Source organism: Talpa occidentalis, unplaced genomic scaffold (genome assembly GCF_014898055.3).
Source record: "Talpa occidentalis isolate TD23 unplaced genomic scaffold, MPIMG_talOcc4v2.1 talOcc4.7, whole genome shotgun sequence".
Lineage (NCBI taxonomy): Eukaryota > Metazoa > Chordata > Mammalia > Eulipotyphla > Talpidae > Talpa > Talpa occidentalis.
The window spans coordinates 118,727,640-118,751,220 of NW_023605083.1; the positions used below are offsets into that span (position 1 = coordinate 118,727,640).

At 57.9% G+C, this 23,581-nt stretch overlaps 2 protein-coding genes across 3 annotated transcripts in view; one reads left to right on the forward strand and one right to left on the reverse strand.

Moving 5' to 3' along the window:
- MED24 (mediator complex subunit 24) overlaps positions 1-1,423 on the reverse strand; it is a 32,826-nt gene extending 31,403 nt beyond the window's left edge. For both annotated transcript variants that reach the window (XM_037494551.2, XM_054689589.1), the window contains exon 1: positions 1,336-1,423. The gene's annotated coding sequence lies outside the window, so the exon portion shown is untranslated. The remainder of the gene's footprint in view (positions 1-1,335) is intronic.
- THRA (thyroid hormone receptor alpha) lies at positions 986-23,521 on the forward strand. Its single transcript, XM_037494556.2, has 9 exons — positions 986-1,153; positions 11,312-11,658; positions 13,953-14,020; positions 14,588-14,688; positions 16,459-16,606; positions 17,221-17,426; positions 18,222-18,368; positions 19,302-19,560; positions 20,127-23,521. Exons 2-9 carry the CDS (start codon positions 11,606-11,608, stop codon positions 20,375-20,377), a joined length of 1,233 nt encoding a protein of 410 aa, XP_037350453.2. The 5' UTR covers positions 986-1,153; positions 11,312-11,605; the 3' UTR covers positions 20,378-23,521.
- Positions 23,522-23,581: the final 60 nt, after the last annotated feature.

Here is a 23,581-nt window from a genome sequence, read left to right on the forward strand (position 1 = left end):
GGGGCTCTGGCGTCACTAGAATGGTTTTATGTCCATGAATGCAGGTGTGTGTGTGTGTGTGTGCGTGTGCACGCACGCGCGCGCGCACATGGGGGATGGTACTGACATGATGGAGACCTTCCTTTGGGGAAGGGGATCTATTTTTGTGCAGCCCACTTTACGCCTTAGATTGGCCCTGGCAGCATTTGGATTCTGGTGGGGGAGGGGGTACACACAGGCGGAAAGACCACCTCCGTGAAGCTGAGTAGAGGGGGTGTGGCAAGCTTAGCCAGGGAACCAGATTGCTGAGGAAATGACTGGTAACAGTGGATAGAAAGAGCCGATGTTGGAGGAGGTGACATTTGAAGTGAGAGGGGAAGGAAGGTGATGGGAAGTAACCCCCCCCCAAAAAAAGGACTTTTTAAAAAACATAGGATGATTGAAGTTAAAAGGATCTCAGGGGTCATGCGCCAGTCCTGCATTTTAAGGTTGAGGAAGCTCTGCCCCTGAGAGTGGTGGTGATTTGCTCAAGGTCACACAGAGAGCTACTGGCAGAGAAGGGACCCGAACTCAGATACAAACTCTAAACCTCTGGGGTTAGGTATTCAGACTTTCTCTCCACGTAGAAGGTGCAGGCGCCTCGTCTACATTCCCCTCTCCATCCCCACGGTGCAAACCCCCAAACCGCCCATTCTTCCAGCAAGCGTAGGCTATTTCCTAAATGACATCTTTTCCAAAATATGTCACCGAGCACCACTCCTGCTGGAGATGTCCGGAGTGGGAGGGCGAGTCCGAGCAGGGCCGGGCGGCGGCGGCCGAGGGGCGGCTGGCCCGGGGCCCGGGGCGCGGCGGGGGGCGGGGGCGGGGGCGCGGGGCGGGGGCCGGCGGCGGCGAGGCGGCCTGCAGGGAGCAGCCGCGAGCCGGCCGGGCGCGCCGAGCTCGAGCCCCAGCCGGAGCGGGGCGGGGGAGGGAGGAGCCAAGAGCGGCCGCCGCCTCTGCCGGAGGAGCCGCGGGGCCGCCACACTCGCCCCCCGCCCCCCCGCGCTCACTCGCACTCACACCCGGGCGCAGGAGGCGGGCGGCCCGGGCCCCACCGGCCCCCCATGGACGCCCCCGGCTCGGGGCGCTGAGACCCCGCGTCGCTGCCCAGCCCGGTCCAGCGCGCCACGCCGAGGTAAGGGGGAGGGAGCGCGGGGGTATTAATATGCAAATGTCTCGCGATTGATTATGCAAAGCCGCGGTGCTCTCTGGCCGGCTCCCAAGCGGGCTGGGGGCGCCCGGGGGGTGCCCGCGGGCAGCCTCAGCCTCTCCCGGCGCCCCGGTGACCCTGTCACAGCCCGGGAGCTTGCAACTTACGCCCTGGGGAAGGGAGGTGTTGCCGGGAGGTCGGTGGGCCCCGGGGTTCGCCGGCTGAGATGGCGTCCAGGCCTCCCCCTCGAGGGCCCGCCCGGCCTCTGTCCGGCCCGTCTGCTGCGCATTCCCCGACCCGGCCCCGCTGTCGGCGGCGGGAGCTCCCCCGCCCGCCGCGCCGCGGTTTGTTTACGGTGCGCCGGAGGCCTGCCCCCCCAGCCCCCACCCCTAGCCTCGGAGGCCAAGGCCGAGTGGCCTTTGCAAAGCAGCCTTTACCCGCGAAGGGCAGCATGAGTGGGGCGTAGGGTGGGCTTGCGCGGGCCCCGAGCAAGGGAAGTCCCCCCCAGCAATTCACCCGCCTCCCCATTTGAGCATGGCTCTCCGGTTGCAACACTCCTAATTGCAAAAACGCGGCTGGCGGTGGGGGGGGAGCGTGTGCGGTATGGGGGAGAGTGTATTTGAGGGTCCCTGGATCATTAGGACAGCTGCGAGCCAGGGTGGTTGGGGAAGTGGAGAAATGGCCCTGTGTTGTGCGTCCCCCTCCCTTGTTTTTCCTCCCCTTGCAACGTGTCTCTGGTGCCCCTTCCCTGCCGGGGGCCCTCCCTTGTCCGGTGTGGAAGAAAAGGGGGGGAGGTAGGGGTAATGGAGGGAGAGCCACCCTTTCCAGGGGTGGAGGTCGCAGAAGGAAAGCCTGAGGGGTGGGAGTCAGCCCCTCAATGCTGGCTCTGGCCCCAGGAGGGGGAAGGGATGCAGGGGGCTGTTGTCCAAGCTGAGGGGGGAAGCATATGTGACATGCAGACAGAGATATGCCCGCACAGACAGCCACATGCACTCCCGGGGACACCCAGCAGACTCAAGGACAGGAGCTGCCGGACACACCCACATGGGGACAAGGGAAAAGGCAGGCAGAGGCTGCACTGGGGAGCTCAGAGGGGCGGGACACACCCACGGGAGACCAGGAGCAGGGAGACCGACCCATGCACATACCCACGCACAGGGTCACACGGAGAAGCTGTCACACACAGGGGCAAGGAGGAGTCGTCATCACCCACACAGAAAAAGTCACTATCACACGCATGCATGAACACAGAGCGGTTGCACACAGCCGCACATTACAAAAGACCCTGTCACTCAGGCACACACGTGCTCGCATGAGCCCAGTCCCATGGCCATCACCGCCTGCCGCGACAGTCACCCTCCCCCCGACAAAGGTACACGCAGTTACACATCAACGTGTGGATGTGGAAGTCAGCAACAAGTATTTTCCTAGACTCCTGTGGCGCTCTGGGGTGCTGCGTACAACAAAACCCCTGCTCCCTGGCATAATGGTGCAAGGCAGACGGGCCCCATGAGAGTGTCCATCGATATGGCTGGTCATCCCACCCCACTCGATGCCTCCTGTGGACCTGGGAGGATCCCTGGAAGAGCTCTCGACCTATCCAGAGCCTAGCACAGGTCCTCTGTAATGACATGTGAATTGATTGACTATGGGCACTCCAGACAGGTGCACATCACTCATCTGCCACGACCGGGGACCCGGTGCAGAAGGCCTTCGAGAGGCTCAGGTCCATGCGGTCACAGGTCTGCGCCAACAACTAGTTGGCCAGGTACCCCCACTAGCCAGGCAGTCAGGCACAGCCCGAGGAGATGTATGTGCTGTGCAGAGGGGTCCCCCTCCAGCTTCATGCTGTCTTCCTCTAGGCTCAGGGTGTTTTTTGGTTTTTAATTGTTTGGAGGGTCAGAGAAATTAGAGCTAAGAGAGCGGGACAAGGGGGTTGCAGAGGGCCGAGTCAGGGGCCTGAAGCAGTGTCCAGTGGCTTCTAGTGGCTGGGATTATCCTGGCTGCTGCGAGGAAGAGGGAGGGTCTTGGGGAGAGCTGGCTCCTGGGGAATGGCCCCTATCCCTACCTCAAAATCAGGCAGAGATGGGGGACTAGCTGCCCTGCTGAGGGTCATTGGCCTGAGCCTTTTCTGGGGCCCCTCACTCACCGCCAGCTGAGCTCTAGAGCCTGGCTTCTTTTCCCACCTCTGCCCTCCTGTCTAAACTTGGATGCCTTCCTTAGGGGGCCTTATGCTGGTGAGTGTCTGGGTGAGTGATGTGTATTTTTGACTTGGAATTCCTCTGTCTCTCTGTTGCTGTCTTGCTGTTTCTGCTCTCCCTCTCCTTGTCTCTCTGCCAGTCTCTCTCACCCTGTCGCTGCCCCTGTCTACCCCTGTTCTTGTCTCTGTTTCTGCCCCAGCCTCCTTTCTCAGAGCTGGGAACTGGCAGTGATGTTCTTCATACTTTTCCAGTTGTTAATACTCCAGCTCCGCCCCTTGGCCTGCCCGCCCTGCCTCTGGGGTCAACGAGAGGTTGGAGTGGGGGGCGGGGGGCTCAGCTGGCTGTTCAGGACATCCTGAGCTTCCTCAGAGCTGCAGTTGCGGCCAGCAAGTTTTGGGGGCTGGGATTGGTCAGGAGGGGTGGGGGTCAGCTGCTGCCCCTGCTGACCTCTCAGGCTGGCAGACTCAGCCCGGACACCACCTCTGCGGCGGCCCTGGGTGTGCAGGCTGCAGCTGGCTAGTGCCTAAACAAACCAGTGAGGAGCTCCCCACCACATTGACCTGCTGGAAAATAATCACCCCCGCAGCCAGTGGCGGGAGTGGGCAGGACTAGCTGAGCTGGGTCTGTGGCAGGACTCATAGTGGCCTTTCTCCATACCCCTGGCAGCTGAGGCCCACCTCAGAGATGCCCAACAGCTGTGCCCTCTTTGCTAGGCTCTGAGGGTACAGCTGCCCTGACTATATCCTCTCCCGTGAGCTCAGGCTCCAGCCTGCAGTGGCAGATCCAACAACTCTACCAGAGGGGAAGATTTGAACAGAGGCCACTGGGACAGCAGGCACCAAGAATTTCTGAGCATGCTCCCCCCTAGCCCTGATCTATTCGAATGAGGAGGCACCGGAAGTGACCCTTCCATGGAGAATCTGTGGCCTGCTACAGAGAGGGAAACTGAGGCTTAGTTGCAGGAAACGAATATAGAGGCACCATTTCTCTAGCAGGTAAAGGTTAAGAGCAGGGATATTTTTAGGAGCTAGACTGCCTGGGTTTGAATCCCTGCTCTGCCACTTGCTGGTTGTATAACCTTGGGCATGTGATTTAACCAATTTAACCTCTCCCTTGCCTTATTTGTAAATTGGGGATGATAATATCTGCCCCATTCAGCTTTTTGAGGATTAAAGGAGTTAGAACTTATAAAATGCTTTAAAAAGCAGCAGGTGTATCAAAGCACTTGTGTGTAAGCTGTGACTGAGGGAGCCTGGGGGGCTGGGGTCCCCTGGATTTCTCTGAAGAGCTTCTTGGAGAATTTAGTCTCCTAGACATCCCAGGAATGGGACTAGGTGGGGGACTGGAGGATGGGAGGTTAGTGGGCCCCTCATTTCCAGCCTCCTTGCCTTCATGTCACCTCTTTCTCTCTCCCCCTCTACAAGTTTTTGCCACCTGGAGCACCTCTGCCCTGCCCCCCTCTGACCCTCACCTTCTAGCTGCTTCTTAAAAAGGAGTCCTTGGCATCTGGGCTTAGGATATCCCTCCCCAGAGAGGGGTACATGCATCAGTGTTTGGGCATCACTGCACCTGTGTTGGGATAAGTCTGAGCCCTGGGGGTGGAGGAGAGAAATACCAAGGAAAGTACACCCTCGCCCCAATCCCTAGGCCCCAGCCCTGGCTGCAGGACACCAGACTCCCTACCCCTGCATGGAGGGGCCATTAGTGTGAAGTGGCACCCAGCAAGGCCCAGGGTGGTAGGTGTGGCACCTTGAGATCCAGTGTCTGTCCTGGGTTGTCGCATTCCCTCCTTGAGTCTAATGATAAGACCCCTGTCTCCCCCAGATCCCTTTTATTTAGTTCCTTCAAGGTGCAGCAAGGGCAAGGGGTAAGCTGGGGGTGTGTGTGTATGTGCCTAACTTACCTCTAATTCTCAGGGCTGCAGAAGTGCTGGGGGGGGGGTGTCTTTTGTGCCTCTGAGGGGAGTTGAGGGGGGAGCCAGCAGGCCCGTGGTGGAAAGACCACCAGCTGGAAGTTGGGAGGCTGAGTTTTTGCCATTCACCAATTGTTGCCTTTGGACTTGGGTTTTCATCATCTGGAGACAAGGATGCCTACCTCATGGAGAGCGAGGTAACATAAGGCAGGAATGACACCTGTGCTCTCTCCGCGCTGCTTCCCTCCAGCCTGGTGAGCACCGCCTATGGAGTCTCCTCTCCTCCTGGGGCCTGGCTGTCTGGGCACCGGGAATATGCGTGCCCTGGAACCAGAGAAACAGCCCTGTCTCTCACGGAAGCATCTGGGGCTGGTGTGTGGCCGGGGGCATATGGTTTTCAGGCATATGGTGTTGCCCGCCCTCCCCCCTGGCAGACCCAGGCGGGGGTACCAAAAGGGACCTCCCTCTTATATGCCATTGTGTGAGGTGGGCCAGAGGGAGGGGTCAGAAGTTCTCTGGCTAGACAAAGGCAGCGAGATGGAACTTACTGGGGCCTAGGAAATGCTATGCTATGCACGGTCCCCTGCCTTGGCGGTGTGGACACCTAATCTGGGGACCAGGGACTGGACTGGAAGGTTAGTGCCACAGCACACACACACACACACACACACACACACACACACACACGCAGCCAGCAGTGTGATTGGACCAAGTCGCCAGCCCACCTCCCGTGCCTCTTAGGGAAGAGAGGAGCTCTTTCTGCTCCAGAGCCTTCGCTGCCTGTTTCATTTTCTCTTTTACCCGGGCGCGGGGGCTGGGGAGGGGCGCCGGGGCCCGGAGGCCCCGGTGGCTATCAGTTTTGTGTACACATCAGCGAGTGGGTGTGTTGTGTGCGCGTCCATGTGTGCGTGTTTTGTGCATGTGTGGGCCGAGGAAGGCTGTGAATATCTGCTGGAACGGGACGAGCCCGGGGCTCTGCGCATGCGGGGTGAGTGTGCGTGTGTGTCTCTGCACGTGTCCGTGTGTGTGCCGGAGGCTCAGCTGCATTCGCCTGCGCGCATGCGCACACTGGCTGCTGCCTGCGCTGGAGCGCGCGCTCCCCCCTCGCACACAAACACACACACGCTCTCAGTATCTCTTCCCTCCCTCCATTCTCCCTCCCTCCCTCCCTCCCTCCCTCCCTCCCTCCTCCAGTCTGCCCCCACCATACACACACAAATTCTCAGTATCTCCCCCCTCCTCTCTCTCCATCCTCTCTCCCCCTCTCCCTGCCTGCCTCTCCTCCCTCCTCCTGTCTCCCTTCCTCGCCAGTTCTGCTCGAGTAGGGGCTAGCTCCTGCTCCCTGGGGTGCCTGGAAGAACATTCCTGCTTTTCTTTCTCCCTCCACCATTCCCTCCTCTCCTGGGTGATGCTCCCGGGCGCTTGCAGACAGCGCCTCTCTGCTGCTCTTCCTCCTCAGAAGAGGGGAGTGGTGGGGAGGGGAGGACCCCAAGCCCTGTGCCCAGGATGCCATCTGTAGCGGGCGCCTTGGCCCCGTGACACTCATGCCTCCAGCTGCCCCAGCTCCCAGCTCCGATTACCCGCTGGCTGCTGGCGGGGGAGGGGGTGTGTGCCATGCCCAGCTTGGGGGGTGCTCCTAAATCTGCTTTCTTGGCTACTTGGATGTCCTGCGTCCACTCCTGGGGGCGTTGGGGCATGGGTGCGATGTTCTGTGGGCTAGCAGGGGGGAGGGATGGAGCTCTTGGGTGTGGGTGTCCCACAGCCACCCTCAGTGGTCTGGGGGGGATGGAGGTGAGCACCAGACCCCAGCACCCACCTTGATGTCTGACTGGCAAGGGCCTGGGGTTTGAAAGGGAGAGGAGAGCAGCAGGTGGGTGAGGTTCTAGTGGGGGGGGGAACACAGTCTTTGATGTTCCTACTGGGCATCTGGCCCAAGTCAAGGCCGCTGTTTATGTCTTTCTGTCTCTGACCTGCAGGGGCGAGTTTCCTGTTATATTCTTTGGGGGGACAGGATCCTTTGTTTAAGGAACCAGTCTCCCCCTTATGTCATATCCCCCACCCCATCTCCTGTTCTCTAAACTCCAAGGCTCAGGAGTGCTAAGAGATTGGACTTAAGGGTCACTGCCCCTTAGTTCCAGAAATCCCATCCCCCCCTCCAGGAGACCTCCCTCCCTGCCTCCCACCTACCAAGCAGATGCCTCTGTGCGCCTCTCCACCTCACACCTGCCAAATAGTACCTTCCTTCCCGCCTTCACTCCCCCTCTCTTTTCTGGCACTAGGATAACAAGGAGTTGGGTGGGGCTGCCCTGCTCAGTCCATACCTGAGCCATGGAGGGGGAAGGTTCTGGAAAGGAAAAAAGAGGTCCCAGCCCTGAGAGGCATGTAACCCTCAACATGGGGGCTTGCTTGGCTGCTGCCACCTCCACCGCCTCCAGATTCCCAGGGGCTGTTCGTTTCTGTGGCTGCCCATGGGAGCCATGTTGGCACGGGTGCCAGTGTCTGCACCCAGTTGCCTGTGTTTGCCTGTGCATGCCTCTGTGTGTCCATGTGTGTTTGTGTGCATGCATGTGTGTGTTTGGGCTACAGTGGACACAGGGTCCCTTAGCATCATCCTTCTTGGCTCCCATGATGTGGGTTCAGGGCCTCAATGCCAGGTAATTGGGAGTGGGGGGAAGTATCCCCTCCCAGCGGCAGGCAGAGGGGAAGGGGAGAGGGAGGTGTGAACCTACCCACAGCACTATTAATAGCCCACATGCCAGGCCACCAAGAACCAGCTGTCACCGTGGAAACCATTTCTACTCCCCCCTCCCCCAGCCTCCATGGGGTGGGACTGAGGCGGGGCATGAAGCACCCCCCACCCATCTTTCTTTGTTACCTTTCTCTCTTTGTCTCCCCTCTCCTTCATCCGTCTCTCCTCCCCTTATCTGTCCTCTGCTCTGCCTCATCCCTTGTCTCCCCCACCCCCATCTCTTGCCGCTGCTCTCCCTTCCCCTGCGTCCTTGTCATCTCTGCCTCTACCCCACCCTGCCCTTCTCTTTGTTCCCACCCCTCCTGTCTTTCCTCCCCTGCACCCCTCTGCTCCTCTTTCTCCCTTTTCCTCAGTCCCTCTATCTGTGGGTCCTTCCCTCCGCGGTTGCCAGCAGGAGGGCTGGGCTTTCCTTAGAAAATTAAGGACAAAGTTCAGGGGCCTCAGACAGGTGGGCCAACACCAAGAGCAGACACGCAGGTGAGAAGCATCTGCAGAGTTTGGAGGGTGAGATTCTGTGCACAGAGTCTCCTCTGGCTGCCCCAAGAGTCCTTAGGGGGTGTCCCTTGGGTCCACAGGACTTGGAGTGGGGCAGTCAGTGTGGAACCCTGGCCTGGTGCCCATGGATGCTGCACTGGCCTCTCTTTCCTGCCCCCAGCCTGCCCCCCCCCCACTGTAGAAGCTCATCAGCTTAATGAAACGCTTCCCCCTCCTCGGGCACCTTGCCCACACTGACACCCGGAGGCTCTTATCTGACAAAGAGGGAGTGGGTGGCCAGACCAGCCGACAGGTGGGTCTGCCATCCGGCTGTCCAGCCTAGTCTCAGAACCCCGCAGCTCCACCCCTCCACCAAGTTGGGGCCCAGCCTCCTCCTCTCCAGGGGATGGGACAGGGAGGAGCTTGGGGAATTAAGCTGGATTCTAGGAGGAGGAGAGAAAGGCTGCCCTTCAGGGTGGGTATCCCTGCCCCTACCTGCCCCGCTCCCACAGACTCACGTGGTAGGTGCCTCCCCACGTGCTGGGCCTCTGCTTGCTCTGTGTGGCTCTGGAGGCCCTAGAGAGATGACAAGGGATCCTCAGGGGTTCCAGCCTCCTGCTACATACCAGGCAAGGGTGCTGGAAGCATCGAGGTCAGCGCCTTGCTCCCCTAGCCCCTGCCAGAGGCTAAGCATAGCCCAGGGTGCACTGACGGGCACCCAGACCCCTCCCCTTGGCCCAGAGGTAGGGCAGAAAGGGAACCTGTCCCTCCCCCCAGCGGGCACGTGCAAGCCCTTGGCAGTACCCAGACACATTTGGAGTTAAGGTTGGGCTGGGGAGGGGGAAGGGAAAACAAACATGGTGGCTTAGGTTGGCACTACCCCAGGTGTGCCCTGTAGCAACTGGCAGTGCTGAAGGTGCAGGGGGAGGGGGTTCTCCAGAGCCATGGGCCAGGGTGGGAGTGGCCCCTGCCCTGTGGTGGCTGTCGGGTGCTCCCTGCCGCCAGGCCACAGCTGCTAATTCCCATTCCCACACACCCTGGCCCTCTTCGCCTGCCCCCAGGGCCTGCTCCCCAGGGCTGTCCCTCTCTCAGCATGCCCACTCCTGTGCCTGCCTCCTCCCTTCCCCGGGGGCGCTTGGGCCTCCGGCTGGCGAGTGGATTTTTCCAGCTTCTGTAAACAAGTGGTGGCAGCATGCCAGGTGGGCAGGAGACAGGCGGGGGCAGCACCGCAGCCAGGGTGTGCCAAGCACCGAGGCACAGCCTCGGGGGGAGACAGGGAGACACCCAGGCCCAGAGAGACAACACACAGAGAGAGGGAGACATTCAGATACAGTCAGACAGATGAAACGAAGCCTCGCTGGGCCCAGGCAGAAATGGAAACAGAGGCAACAGAAAATAGCCCCTCTATTGTCCAGCCCATCCCCCACGGCTGCCCGGCCCCTCTCCTTCACTACTCTGGCTGAGAGCAGCAGGCCCCAGTGCCCAGTCCCAGGGCATCCCCACCCACTTCTTCCCCCACCTCCACCCCTTAGCGCTGGCTACGCCATTATAAATTTATAACAGGAATTTCTCCACAAGCCAAGAAAAACTTGACCTACTTTCTTGACGGCTCCCTGGGCTAAGGCTCCTGCTTGCCCCCCCCCCCAGTCTCCTGTCCAGCCCCTAGTGCCCAGTCCTGGTGTGGGGGTATCAGAGGCACAACAGGCAACCCTCCAGTACTCCTGCCATGCTCCCCACGCTGGGGGGGGCCCCCTGGGGCAGAGGCCCTGTTCCCCTGTCCTGCCCTGCCCAGCCTAGTAGCCTCACTTATATTTCCCTTTCCCTCCCACCCTGGCTCCTTATCAGTATCTAGGGGTGGGGCCCGGGGGGCCCAGGGGCTAGGTCTTGGGGCAACAGCCATGTGATGGAGGTTGTATGTGGGGAGCTGCACCCTTTGTCCCCCTTGCATGCCCACACCTGCCTTTGCATGCAGACCGGAAGCCCCAGGCTGCAGCCGGGGTCCGAGGTGCAGCACAGAGGAAAAGGTGGGTGCCGGTTTGCACTGCCTGGACTCTGGGTAGCAGAACCCGGCTGGCATTGGAGCCGGGCTTAGAGTCACTGAGCTCCCTGCTAACAAGTTGTGTCAACTTGAGAGAGTGATCGAGTTTTCTGTGACTTGGTTTCCTTATCCATAGAGTTCCAGGTCCACTTCAGAGGACGCGTATTATCTAGTCAGTGAACGTGTGTTCGTTTCCCGCCCCCTCCTTGCCGTCCTGCTAGGTGGCTGCCCACCTCAGCCAACTGGGCAGTCTGGGACCCTGTTTGGGAAACTCTCTGGAGCTCTTGGGACAGGGGCTGGGGAGTAGCCCTACCTCAGCAGCATGGGGGTGGGGGGGCCCTCTCCCACTCTGTTCAGGGTCTCTCTTCAAGGCCCTCAGATGGAACTGTGGGTGACCTCCACCCACCCTTCCTCCATGGGTCCCTCTAGTACCTGGGCGGAAGCTCAGCTCTGGTTCCCTCTTGCTCTAATACTGATGAGTTAGGAAAAGCTGGCTCATGTTAAGGGCCGAGCGCTTGATTGAATATGAGGATTGAGACATGGTACATGGATTACCTCATATTTTCCCTTCATCCCTTTCCATGTCTGGGGTTTAGGATGTGGATCTCCAATCTCGCCTGCTGTACCTTTTTAACTGAGGGGTTATCCTGGGCCTCTCCCATGCCCACTACCATCTCATTAGGGGCCCCAAAATAATGCCACCAGAGGAGCCTTATCCACCCACCCCCTGGCACCTTCTTATCCCTGCCCCTCTTTCCTCTCTCCACAGGGACCTCTGGACAGTACAAGACTCTGAAGCTACTCCCCCAACCCAGGACCACCCACAGACCCTGCTTGCCCCCCAGCCCTGCCACCTGCCACTCCCTGGCCCCTCTCACCGCCCGCCCCTCTTGGGGTGCAGGGCATGGTGTGAAAGGCCAAGTGCTGAGGCGGGCACCATGGGTGCTATGCCCTAGGGCCTGGGTGGCAGGGGGTGGGCGGCCTGTGGTTGTGCCGGGGGGGCCAGTGTGCCCACCCCAGTCTCTTGGCGTGCTGGAGGGCATCCTGGATGGAATTGAAGTGAATGGAACAGAAGCCAAGCAAGGTGGAGTGTGGGTCAGACCCAGAGGAGAACAGGTAACAGGTCCCACCACTGGGTCGTGTCAACTCTTAGGCCACAGGCAGGGTGACCTGGCAACAGAGAGCTGAGCCTGGGCCCTTTAAGCACCTCTGGGGGATGGGCATGAGGCCAAAGAGCCTGCTGCCTACCTTTGCCCAGGAGGTGAGGTCATGTTCAGATTCACAGGGAATTGGGCACCTGGATTGAGAGATGCCCATTTTGCAGAGGGGGTGGGTGATGCAGAGCAGAGTAACTGCAGGCAGCAGGCACCTACATGGCTGCTGCCCCCATCTCCTCTGACACTGCTGCCCTCACCTGAGTGTGTAGATTGCAGACGGCCTGCTGTTGTCCTCCTGCTCTCCCTACCAGCCTGTTGGCATCTACCCACTGCTGCGCCTTCCACATGCCACGGTGTATGTGACGTGACATTCAGGGCACGTGCACCCATCACCATTGGTCACAGCCCACGCTTATGTTTGGAACCTATTGGGAGCCCCACAAGCTCTTCCTTGTTCGTGGGCAAGGGCGGGCGCTGTCATGGGCTCCTCCCAGGAAGTGGAAGTGAATGCCAACTAGGAGAGTTGTGCTCACATGTGAAGGAGGCAGCAGCCCCATACACAGAGAGGGCCAGGTTACCTATGCGCTGCATTGCCCTCCAGGAGCCCAGAGGGTCTTTGCCTCTCCCATTGGCTCCAAGTGGCACAGAGCTCTGTCCCAGTTGGCATGGTGCCCCAGGAGCTGGGTACAGCCTGTGCCTATGGCCATGGAGAGATTGGGGGAGGGGGTGCTCTGGGGAGCAGTGTGGCCGTTGCCTAGGAGACCAGATCATGAGCCAGAAGGCCTGAGGCCTGGCCAGGCAAAGCCTTGGGGCCCAAGACTGCGTCCCTGGAGAGGTGGAGGCAATGGATGGTTCTGGCAGTTAGGTAGGGAACCTGGGGTACCCAATCCCAAAATCCTTACCCCAGAGGGGACTCTGAAAAAGATCTGACCTATCACTTCATAGCTCTTGCTTGCAGCCTTTGTACCTTCCTGCCCAGGGTCTATGGGTCAGGGAGGGTCTACTCCTAACTGGAGAAAGGCGGGAATGCCCCCCACCCATCAAGGCTACAGCCCCTCCCCTGACACCCTCCCTCCCCATGTCTCTGCGCCACCCTGTGGCTTTCCCTGGAACTACACCCAGAAACTGTGAGGTTAGTTATTGCTGGAGCTGCCAGCTCACCTGGGACCTAAGTGGCCAGGAGTTCCCCACACCCACCCGTCCTGGAGGCCGGAGGGAGGTCTGACCCTCCAGCACAGGGTAGTCCCCAGGGGGCATGAAACACAGTGCCGTCTGTGACTGTGACCCTGGCCAAGGTCACTGTGTCAGTGTGTTGGGAGCTGCATCCAGCTCCAGGAGGAGGGGCCCTGCACCCTGCCCCTCACAGGGTGGGCGTAGCAGGTTATACAATTGAGCGTGCATGCATGTCGAAGGCTTATGTAACCTGTGTGTGCTGCGGTTACATAACACGTATGTGGAGAGACTGGAGACATATATGTGCCATGGCTGAGAATTGCTCACACCCCACATGAAGGGGCATTCGGCCTTGTGCCGACTCTTCCTCCAGTGCCCAGTGTCACCAGGCCAGCGGGACCTCGGTTGCTGTTCTGTGAAGTGGAGGCCGTGGACACTGGGCTTCTGGCAGTCCCTTCCTGCTCTCTCATTCCTGGTTCTAGGTTCTAGTTGCCGGGCACTGTTTTCAGTCTCCGTGGTTATTTAGCACAAATGCCTGGCCTGGAAATCAAGCAGCATGTTCGTGGGGAGAGGGGAGGAGACAAACTAGCGGTCATATACACGTTCTTAATGTCCTGAAAGTTGCACAGATGTAGATTCTTGTGTTTATCTGCCACACCTGGGTTTGTACTGACATCCACACATGTAGCATACGCGCGTGTGTGGAAAGGTTATGGTGCTTTCAGTGTGTCCTGAAGATTCCTTCTGCAGGTGTCATGTACTGAGGCTTAAATATGTGGATATCTTGTGAAGTGTGGGTGCTTAACCTTCTATGCTCGTGTGTGTGTGTGTGTGTGTGTGTGTGTGTGTGTGTTGGGGCACTGGATCATACTTGTGCCCCAGCCAAACACCTTATCTCTGTCCCCTGCAGCTTCCAGATTGCTGGACCCTTCTCAGCTTTGTCAGCTGACCTGGGGGTGGGGGTTGAACAAGGACACAAGATGGAGGGAATTGGGTCGGGGGGATTATATAAGCCTATTGGATGAGAAGGGAGCTGCCCCCACATTGTTCTGTGACTCTGCCCACCTTGCCCCCATCCAGTGCCAGGTCACCAGATGGAAAGCGAAAAAGAAAGAACGGCCAATGTTCCCTGAAAACCAGCATGTCAGGTGAGCTTAGCTATGTGTACCCTCCACCCCCTCCTCTCCCTCCCCCAACCAGGCCAGGCCTCTCTGGGGCCTGCACATGTGTCGGCCGCTCCTGTGTCCCACGGGGACAGCCTCCTAGAGGGCTTGGGATGGACTTGTCTGGAGGTGAGAGGGCTTCTGTGGGCATGTGGGTTTTGAGGATGGATTAGACCCCTTCCCTTTCATAACTCCCTTTGTCTGAGACCTCACCAGGGTTAGGGTCTGGGCCAACAGGCTGGGGGCTATATTCCTCTGAGATGAGCTGCTAACATTTGCTTCCTTTCCTGCCTCCCCTGACCCTTGGCTTTGGCAGAGAAAACCCCAGAATGGACAGTCAGATGGGGATTCTCCTTGTTCTTAGGGAAAAGGCTACATATGATAACCTCTGATATGTCTCCAGGACCCCACCTGCAGACAAAGAACCGTACAGGGAGGCTGGTGTCAGGGATGGGCCAGAAAGGAAAAATGAGGAGATGGAGTAAGCATAGTAGCCTCTCTGCTATGGGCCCGAGCCATGCCTCCCTGCCTGCCCCCCTTCCTCCCTCCCAGGGTATATCCCTAGTTACCTGGACAAAGACGAGCAGTGTGTCGTGTGTGGGGACAAGGCAACCGGTTACCACTACCGCTGCATCACTTGCGAGGGCTGCAAGGTATGGACCAGCCAGTTCCTGCTCCGCCCCCTATGCGTGACCCCATCTCTCACTCAGGCCCTCAGCACCTGGTACAACCAACAGCTCTTTAAACAGGGAACCTACGACCTGCTGTTTACAACATTATTTCTTATTCATTCATTTGTTCATTCATAATCCTTGCTCTAGCCTTCCTGGGCCTCAGTTTCTTCATGTATACAAGGAGCATAGTCATGTTGCCTATTTTACCTACCTCGTAGAGTCTTAGGGGAAATTCAGTGATATCTTTCACATAAAGTATTTAAAACAAAGGAAGCACCTAGTCCTCATCAGCCGCCAGCCAGCCAGCCAGCCAGCTAGTGTGTTATAGGTGAGGGGTTAGTGTCCTGCTCACCACCTGCCAGGCAGACAGGCTTAAAACAGATGTCATGTTTTTCTGAACGTGGCTCCTGGCTGCCTGCAGGGCGAGGGAAATGCAGACCCCTAGGCCTCAGTCCACCCCTACTTGATCAGAGCTTTTTGTGGTAGAGCCCAGGAATCAGACTCCCCAGTTACTTCCGATGCACCTGAAAGGGTGAGGAGGAGATCAACAGGGGCATAGCAGGGGCATTGAGGAGAGGGTAGCGGTGCCTTGGGCAGAGAGGACAAGGGCAGAGACTAGGGCAGCCCTCATGAGCGTTCGCTTTGGTCAAGACAAACTGCAGGGGTTTCCTAGCCGTCGTCCTGAAAATGTAAGACCTTCCAAGAAACAGAATCATTTAAAATTTGTGACGGCTTCAAGTTCCTTTCTTTCTTAGAGTCGAGATCAGCCAGGATAGAGTTCCATGGCAGTGTTCCTGGAGGCATTGCGGGCCACATAACATAGAGCGAGGAACCTTATCCTTAAACACATGAGTCCCGGGGGAGCCCCAAAAAACCTAGAGGTGCTTTGGCCCCATCTCTAGAGAGTCTGATGATGTAGGACTAGAGTGAGGCCCAGGGATCTGTATTTTTGGTGAGGGTCCTGAGGGATTTTAATGTGCCCCAGAATCTGAAAGCCCAGACCATGAGATGCCCTCCCTCAGGTCCAGTTCTGGTGCTGCTGCCCATTTAGCCAGGCAACTTTGGGCAAATTGCTTGAAGTCTCTAAACTTCAGCTTCCTAGTCTGTCAAATGGAGATGATCACAGTTCCTACCTCCTGGGGGTGACACAAGTGCTAACTGCAATGATGCATGGAAGAAAAGGCTTCAAATGCCCTGGCACATAGTAGCTCTTCTTATTGCTACCATCTGGATACAAGCTTTTCCCTTTAAAGCAGACTACATGTTTTTATATAAAATAGAAATTTTTCTTTTAAAACTTCTAGCCTTCATACCCAAGGCCTTTTCTCCACTTTTGGACCCTCTATTTCACAGATTCCACCTGCACAGCAACAGCCATATGAGGATAGCTTTGGGGGTTGGTGTTGTTTTAGGGTCTTTTAGCCAGATGGACTGTAAGGTATTAGTCAAACTTCTCAAGCTGTTCTTCCTTTAGGCCTTGTAGCACCTCATACCATCCTAGGCCCAGATGTCTCCATCTTTACGTCCCACCACCACTCCCCATGTGCCCCACACTCGGCAGCCTGGGGTCTGAGGCCCCTATTTCTAATGTCCTGTGCCTAAGCCCAGTGACGCTGCTGGGCTTCTAGGTCAGCAGGATGCCAGGCTCCCTCACTCACCTCCCCCACCCCCAGAGGACTGCAAGCTTGGTTCAGGAAGGAGAATGCATACTCACAAATTGCTTTGTTGCCCTCCCCATACACACCTCAGGGCTTCTTTCGCCGCACAATCCAGAAGAACCTCCATCCCACCTACTCCTGCAAATATGATAGTTGCTGTGTCATCGACAAGATCACCCGCAATCAGTGCCAGCTGTGCCGCTTCAAGAAGTGCATCGCTGTGGGCATGGCCATGGACTGTAAGGGGGCGGGTAGGGGGAGAGCCCGGCGCCTGCAGGGGAGGGGGTGTTCAGATATGGCAGGCCCCTTCCAGGATACCCTCAGGGCCCACAGGGCAGAGTGACAATCCAGGTTGGGCTGATGGGGAGGATGAATGCTCAGATTGTAGGTCCCTGCTGCCTTCCTCCCTGGGGAAAGGAAACCAAGGGTCACTCTGTGGGTCCTGCGTGTAGGCTCCAGTGCCTGTCTGCCCCGTACCACGCAAGGGCCTTATGGAGGGAGTCACTGGATAGAAAGACGCCCTCAGCAACCCCCACATTATCCCTGACTGCCAGAGAAGGCACCCCCTCTTCTGGCTGAGAGAGGGCATCTCACTGGCTGATAATTGGATGGCAAGGTCACTACTAACTGCTATCACCAGGACGCTGTACACTAGAATGTGCCATTCCTCCTGAGCAGCCCAAATTGTAGCTTATGTCCCAGCGGTCATCCCTATCCCAGTTGTACCCATACCTGCTAGCTGGTGTGGGAATCACTGAACCTCTCTCAGTTTCTCCAGCCTGCACCCAGGAAGAATGGTTTCCAGGAGGGGTGTGGAAAGTGCCACACAAAGGCCGTGTGTCTCTGTTGACAGTGGTTCTAGACGACTCAAAGCGGGTGGCTAAGCGCAAGTTAATCGAGCAGAACCGGGAGCGGCGACGGAAGGAGGAGATGATCCGGTCCCTGCAGCAGCGACCAGAGCCCACTCCTGAAGAGTGGGATCTGATCCATGTTGCCACGGAGGCCCATCGCAGCACAAATGCCCAGGGCAGCCATTGGAAGCAGAGGCGGAAATTTCTGGTAAGGAAAAGGGGGGTGTGGAGAGAGAAGCTACCAAGTGGCTGGGAGAGGAGAGCGAGCTCAGAGTCTTGCCTCCTCCAGAAAGCCACCTTGGATTAATCAACCCAAAGATGACTCCCCGCCACACACACACCTTGAAACTGTATTTTTTGGCAGCTGCTGAGTGCCAGGCACTGTGTTAGGCCCTGGCAGAACTGAGTTCTAAGTGAATGGTCAGCTTGGGAGGAGATGGACTGTTGGTTATAAGTGGGGGGTTGGGGGGAGGTAGAAAACTGGTTTCTGGTTCCTGGTGGCCCACACAGGGAACAGTGTGCTGTGAGGAGCACGGTCTCTGACACCAGGCAGATGTGTGTGTGTGAACGACAGGAGTCAGGCTCCTGGGTTGAAACCTAGTTCTACCACTTACTGGTCATGTGACCTGGGGCTGTTACTCAAGTGTGCTATGCCTCAGTTTCCTCCTCTGTGATGGTGATAATTATAATATCTTCTTTTAGGATTGTGGTAAAGATTAAATGAGATAATATATATAAAATATGCTTAACTGCATATTAAATAACCAACAAATAAAGCTTCCGTTATTACTACATTACTTCTACTGCTAGGATCATTGTCATTATTAGCCAGCTTGGAGCCCTGGCCATGTTCTATGCCTCAAGGTGAAAGAGAAGCCTTAGGTTGGGGCTGGGTGGCCCCTCTTCCCCAGGCTGCCCTGGAGCTCCCCCTGGTGGGCAGGGAGCCTCAGTGAGAAGTTGAAAGGGGTCTGCAGCCCCAGCTGACCTCGGTCTTTCCCTCTAGCCTGATGACATTGGCCAGTCACCCATAGTCTCCATGCCGGATGGAGACAAGGTGGACCTAGAGGCCTTCAGCGAGTTTACCAAGATCATCACCCCAGCCATCACCCGCGTGGTGGACTTTGCCAAAAAACTGCCCATGTTCTCCGAGGTGAGTGGCAGATGGGAAGAGAGATGTGGTACCATACTGGAGGGACGCTGGGGTTTCCTGATACCAGCATCTGATCACCTTGGGTTCTCTGGCTAGGGAGCAATAGCTCAGTACACCCCCAGTGTATACCCCATGCACATGTGTGCATGCTCTTGAGTGCACATGCCTGCACACGCACACACATGCACTTACATCCTGGGCTAGCTGATCCCTGGGGAGCCAGCAGGCTAAGTGCCCAGCCCCACAGCCCCTCCCAGGCCTTCCCTGACCCTCTCCCCACGAACTCTGCATGGCCATTCTAACTCTAGACAGCTCGAAATTTGTCCTCATTTTATTTATTTTTTTAAAGATTTATTTATGCATACAAGTACTGGGGTACAGGCCAGAGGTGCAGGGGGGAGTGGGGTGAGAGGATTCACCAGAAACAGAGTGGGGAACTGAACAGGCAGATTGAATGAAATACACTGATGAGGGGAGCAGTGGGCAAGTCAGGAGAGGTCTGCTGCACCATGTGGGTTGCTCCCTGGCCGGCCGGGGATTGAACTCATGCTGCAGAGGCTGCGGATTGCTTCATAGTGCTGTGCTTAACCCCTTGCGCCACCAGGGAGGCCCAGTTGTCCTCATTTTAAAGAGCACTAACTCTGGCGACAGTCTGTCCGATACCTGCTAGCTGTGTGATCTTGGCCACGTTATCTGGCTCCCTGTCCTGCGGTTTCCTCATCTGCAGTAGGGATGGAGGTAGAGATGGGACCTAACTTGGAGACTTGTGAGGTTTGATGAAACAGGCAAGTCTGCTGCCCAGCACAAGGTTGACTGTTCAAAGTACACATTCCTGGCTGAAGCCGCTGTTGACCTTGAAGCCCCCAGAGGACATCTAGGGGATTCTGGTGGGGAGAGGCGTGCTGAGTGTGCCTGTGCCCTGCTACTCCACAGCTGCCTTGCGAAGACCAGATCATCCTCCTGAAGGGGTGCTGCATGGAGATCATGTCCCTGCGGGCAGCTGTCCGCTACGACCCCGAGAGCGACACCCTGACCCTGAGTGGAGAGATGGCTGTCAAGCGAGAGCAGCTCAAGAATGGCGGCCTGGGCGTCGTCTCCGACGCCATCTTTGAACTGGGCAAGTCACTCTCTGCCTTTAACCTGGATGACACGGAAGTGGCTCTGCTGCAGGCTGTGCTGCTAATGTCAACAGGTACCTGCCCATTGGCTGGGAGGGCTCGGCAGCTTCTGTGGCCCCAGAGCGTGACTGGCCCCAGGCCCAGAAAGGGCTCTTGTCCTTTCTTAGACCGGTAGTGTCTCTCTGCTCCCTGGCTTCTCCACCTCCAACCCCAAGCCTACTCTGTCACCCAGGCCTACTCTGTCACTCAAGCCTACCTGTTTCCTGTCTCCTGCTCTGTCATCCATGACCCTGCTGTTGTCTTTTGCCTCCTGATCCCGCCTCTGTTCCTCCTGTCTTCGTCCATTCTTCCTCTGCTGCCAGCCCATCTGTCGCCCACGCTCCCTTCATGCCCCACCTCCACCTTGTTCCCATCACCTCCTGTCCCCATCCTGCCTCTTCTCAGTCCTGTCTCTTGCCTCCATCCTCGCTTTATGCCTGGTCCAGCCTCTCCGACCACCAGCCCTTCTCTCTGCTGCAGGTTTCCTCTCTCTTCCCAGGCCCACGTCTCCACCCTCTGTCCTCGCTCCTTCTCCTCAGCCCCCTCTCTCTGTCCCTCTGCTGCTGTCTCGCACTCACCCTCGTGCCCCTCCTCCCCACAGACCGCTCGGGCCTGCTGTGTGTGGACAAGATCGAGAAGAGTCAGGAGGCGTACCTGCTGGCGTTCGAGCACTACGTCAACCACCGCAAACACAACATTCCGCACTTCTGGCCCAAGCTGCTGATGAAGGTGACTGACCTCCGCATGATCGGGGCCTGCCACGCCAGCCGCTTCCTCCACATGAAAGTCGAGTGCCCCACCGAACTCTTCCCCCCACTCTTCCTCGAGGTCTTTGAGGATCAGGAAGTCTAAAGCCTCAGGCGGCCAGAGGGTGTGCGGAGCTGGTGGGGAGGAGCCTGGAGAGAAGGGGCAGAGCTGGGGGCTGAGGGAGACCCCCACACCTCTTCTCTCCTTCCTCTCGCCCTCGGATAGATTCAGCTCCCACACACACCCGCACTGCCCCCGTCCCTCCTCAGAGCCTCCAGCCCTGGGACAGGGCACACAAATGAACTTGCTATGAACAGGACAGTGTGGGAGGCTGGGGAACCGTGTTCTGCAGTTCCCAGGACCCCGTCCTCTGAGAAGGTAGGGGAGGGGAGGGAGAACTAAGAGCCATCTTAACTGTAGGGGAAGGAGTGACTGTAAGGGACAGGAATGTGGGGTGGGGGAAGATGCCCTCAACTCACCCCCTACATAACCCGAGCGAGAGCCCCCCCATTCCTTGGCCTAGGTTCCCCCTCCAGGCTAAGGGCCTCTTCCCCAGATGCCTGGGTGCAAAGAAAGGCTTGGCTTGGCTCCTCCCCTGGAGGTTAAAAATTATAGTCATTCTAACTGCACTTTGGATACCAGGCAAGGGGACGAGATAAATGAAGAAAAACTCGACAGAGAGAAAAAGAAAAAAAAAAAAAAAGATTGAGCGATTGAGAGAGAGAGAGAGAGAGAGAGAGAGATATGATATTAAGTTATTAACTGAGGCTGGCCAGAGGGGAGGACCCCCCCTACCACCCCCATGCACTTTGAGAGCTGCCCCATCTCCCCCCAAATCAGAGAGAACTGCCCCCCATACCAGGTCCCCAAGGGTAGGGCTGCCGATCAGAGCTGTGAGTTAACACAACAGGGTCCTGGCCACCCCCCTTGCCCTGCCCTTCCCTCTGTGCCCCTTTGGCACCCCAACCCCAGTACTCCCTCTGCTCTCTGCCACTCGTGCCCGCTGAGTTCCATCTACCTCTCACGCTGGATGCCAGCTGGCCCCTCACCAGCCTGCCCTGCTGCCCGCACAGCTCCCCTTTCAAGTGCCCAGCCCCAGGGGCCTCTCCCTGTCCCCCTCCACTCCCTCCACACCTTGGCACCCACACAGGAAAAACTGTGGCTCGAGCTCCCGCCCTCCACACATCCTGCAGTATTAGCTACAATCCAGATGCTGCTGCCCCGGGGGAGGGGGGGTGCGCCTGAGCTTCTCCCAGAGCCTCCACCCCCTTAGAACCCTGTTCCCATCTGTCTTTTGGGCCCTCTGACCTCCTCCTTCCCCCCTCCTACTTGATGCACTAACCCAGACTCTGGGCAGGCAGGCACCAGAAAGGGGGTGCTTAGATAAACGGCACTTAGTTGGGGGCCCAGGGGAGGGGGTGGTTGGTGCTCATCCTTTTTTATTTGAAGCTCTTCAGGCCAGCCCCCACCCTCTGCCCCTGGGACCCCCTTCCCCTCTACTTTTCTCTAATTCAGGGACTTTGGCTTGAGCCACCTCCCACCCTCCTGGTGAGAAGTGCTCTGTTGGTCTGCACTGGGGTGAGCTGCCCACCTCCCCCTCCCTTTGGTTATCACCCACTCCTTAGGGGACAGAGGAGGAGGTGGCCCTCCGCAGGTGGGGTAGGGGAGGGCAGGAGGAACAGAGCAGACCAGAGGGCCCTGGGCTCGGCTGCATGTCGGCAGGGATGGATGGGTGGACATAGATGCCCCCGGAAGCCATGGGGAATGGGGCAGGGGGGCGGGGGGAGGGGTGCCAGGGCTTCCTGCGCTTTGCACTATTGGGGCAAAAATGTCTTAAGCGGTGGGGAACCTGCCACCCCACTCTGACCCTTAGCCTGCCACAGCCCCCTACACACACACACACACACACACACATACACACACACATAGGAAGGCAAGGCCATGCTGCCCATCGGGGTTCCGTCCTTCCCCCGCTGTTCAGGTGTTCCAACAGGTGGAGGGCCTGGAAGAGCATCCACTGTCACCTGTGCATGTGCCTGCCCCACACCCCCTCGGGCTTCTGGGCTGCCCTTGCTGTCTTTGTCTGTCTCTATCCTCTCTCTCTCTCTCCTGGGGTTCTGATTCCTGTATTACTCCAGTCCCTTGGATAAGCCCTCTCGTACCTTCCTCCCACCCCCGGGGGCCCGGTGGAATTCCTGACCTGTCTGCTGTCTCCCCCGTCCCTCATCCCCTACCTCTCCCAGTCATCACCATTCTCAGCCATGGCCTCTTATAGGCACTTGGGAAACCCCCCAGCCCGTCCCCAATCATATCAGCTGTGATCCCTCAGTACCCCCGCCCCGGCCCCCACCCTCTCCCCCTCACTCATTGACGTGGGGTGTATGTGTGCTTTCCTCTGCGTGAATGTGTGAGCGAGTACACGTGGGGCGGGGAGGAGCCAGGGAGACTCAGGAGTGCCACGCACCTGCTCTAGAGGGGCAGCTGTCCCAGTCCCTGCTGTGAAAGTGGGGGACAGGGCCCTCTCCTGGGGGCCATTGGTGCTAATGAAGGGGATGGCCTTGATGTGGGTGCTCAGCATGCCTCCCCCAGTATTGGCCCAGGGCACTAGGGCAGGCAGGGTGGGGCAGCAGGTGCAGTATTGGTGGGAGGAGGGACTGCTGGGAATAGGATGAGGGGGCCAGGCCAGGACAAGGGGGTGCCAGAGCCATGACCACTACCCGCCCCCACCACCGGCCTCTCCATCTCAGTATTCCCCCTCCTATCACTCATAACACACATACCTCATCCAGCCTCCTCCCTGCTCAGACTTGGGGAGGGTGGGGGTGGAGGAGCCCCTACCCCTTTCCTTGGTGGCGGGCCTACAGGGCTGGGAGAGGGCAGGGCGTGTGACACAGACACCGTCCATAAGGGGGACAGTAATTCCTGCCCTGGGAACTCCTGGGTGGGGGAGGGGACTCTTCCCTGGAGGCGCTACTGAATGTATAAGAAGCTGGTGCTGGGGTGGGGGGAGGGGGGTAATGGCCAGAAACAGGGAAGGAGGTAGGTCCCTTCCCCAGGGAGGGGTGGGGCCAGTAGGGGTGACTTGGGGGCTCCTACTTCTGCCCCACGTTGACAATCAGTATGTCTGTTATGTGCGATTTTTCACCCCGTTGTGTTTTGGGTCAGGATTTTAAAGAAAGATATTTTTATGGTAATTGTTGCTCGTCTATTTTACTATATATTTATGTAATAAATATATGATGAAAATAACCCCCTTGGGCAACCCCCCTTAGACTTGTGTGCTGTTTCCCTGCATCCTCCCATCTGCTG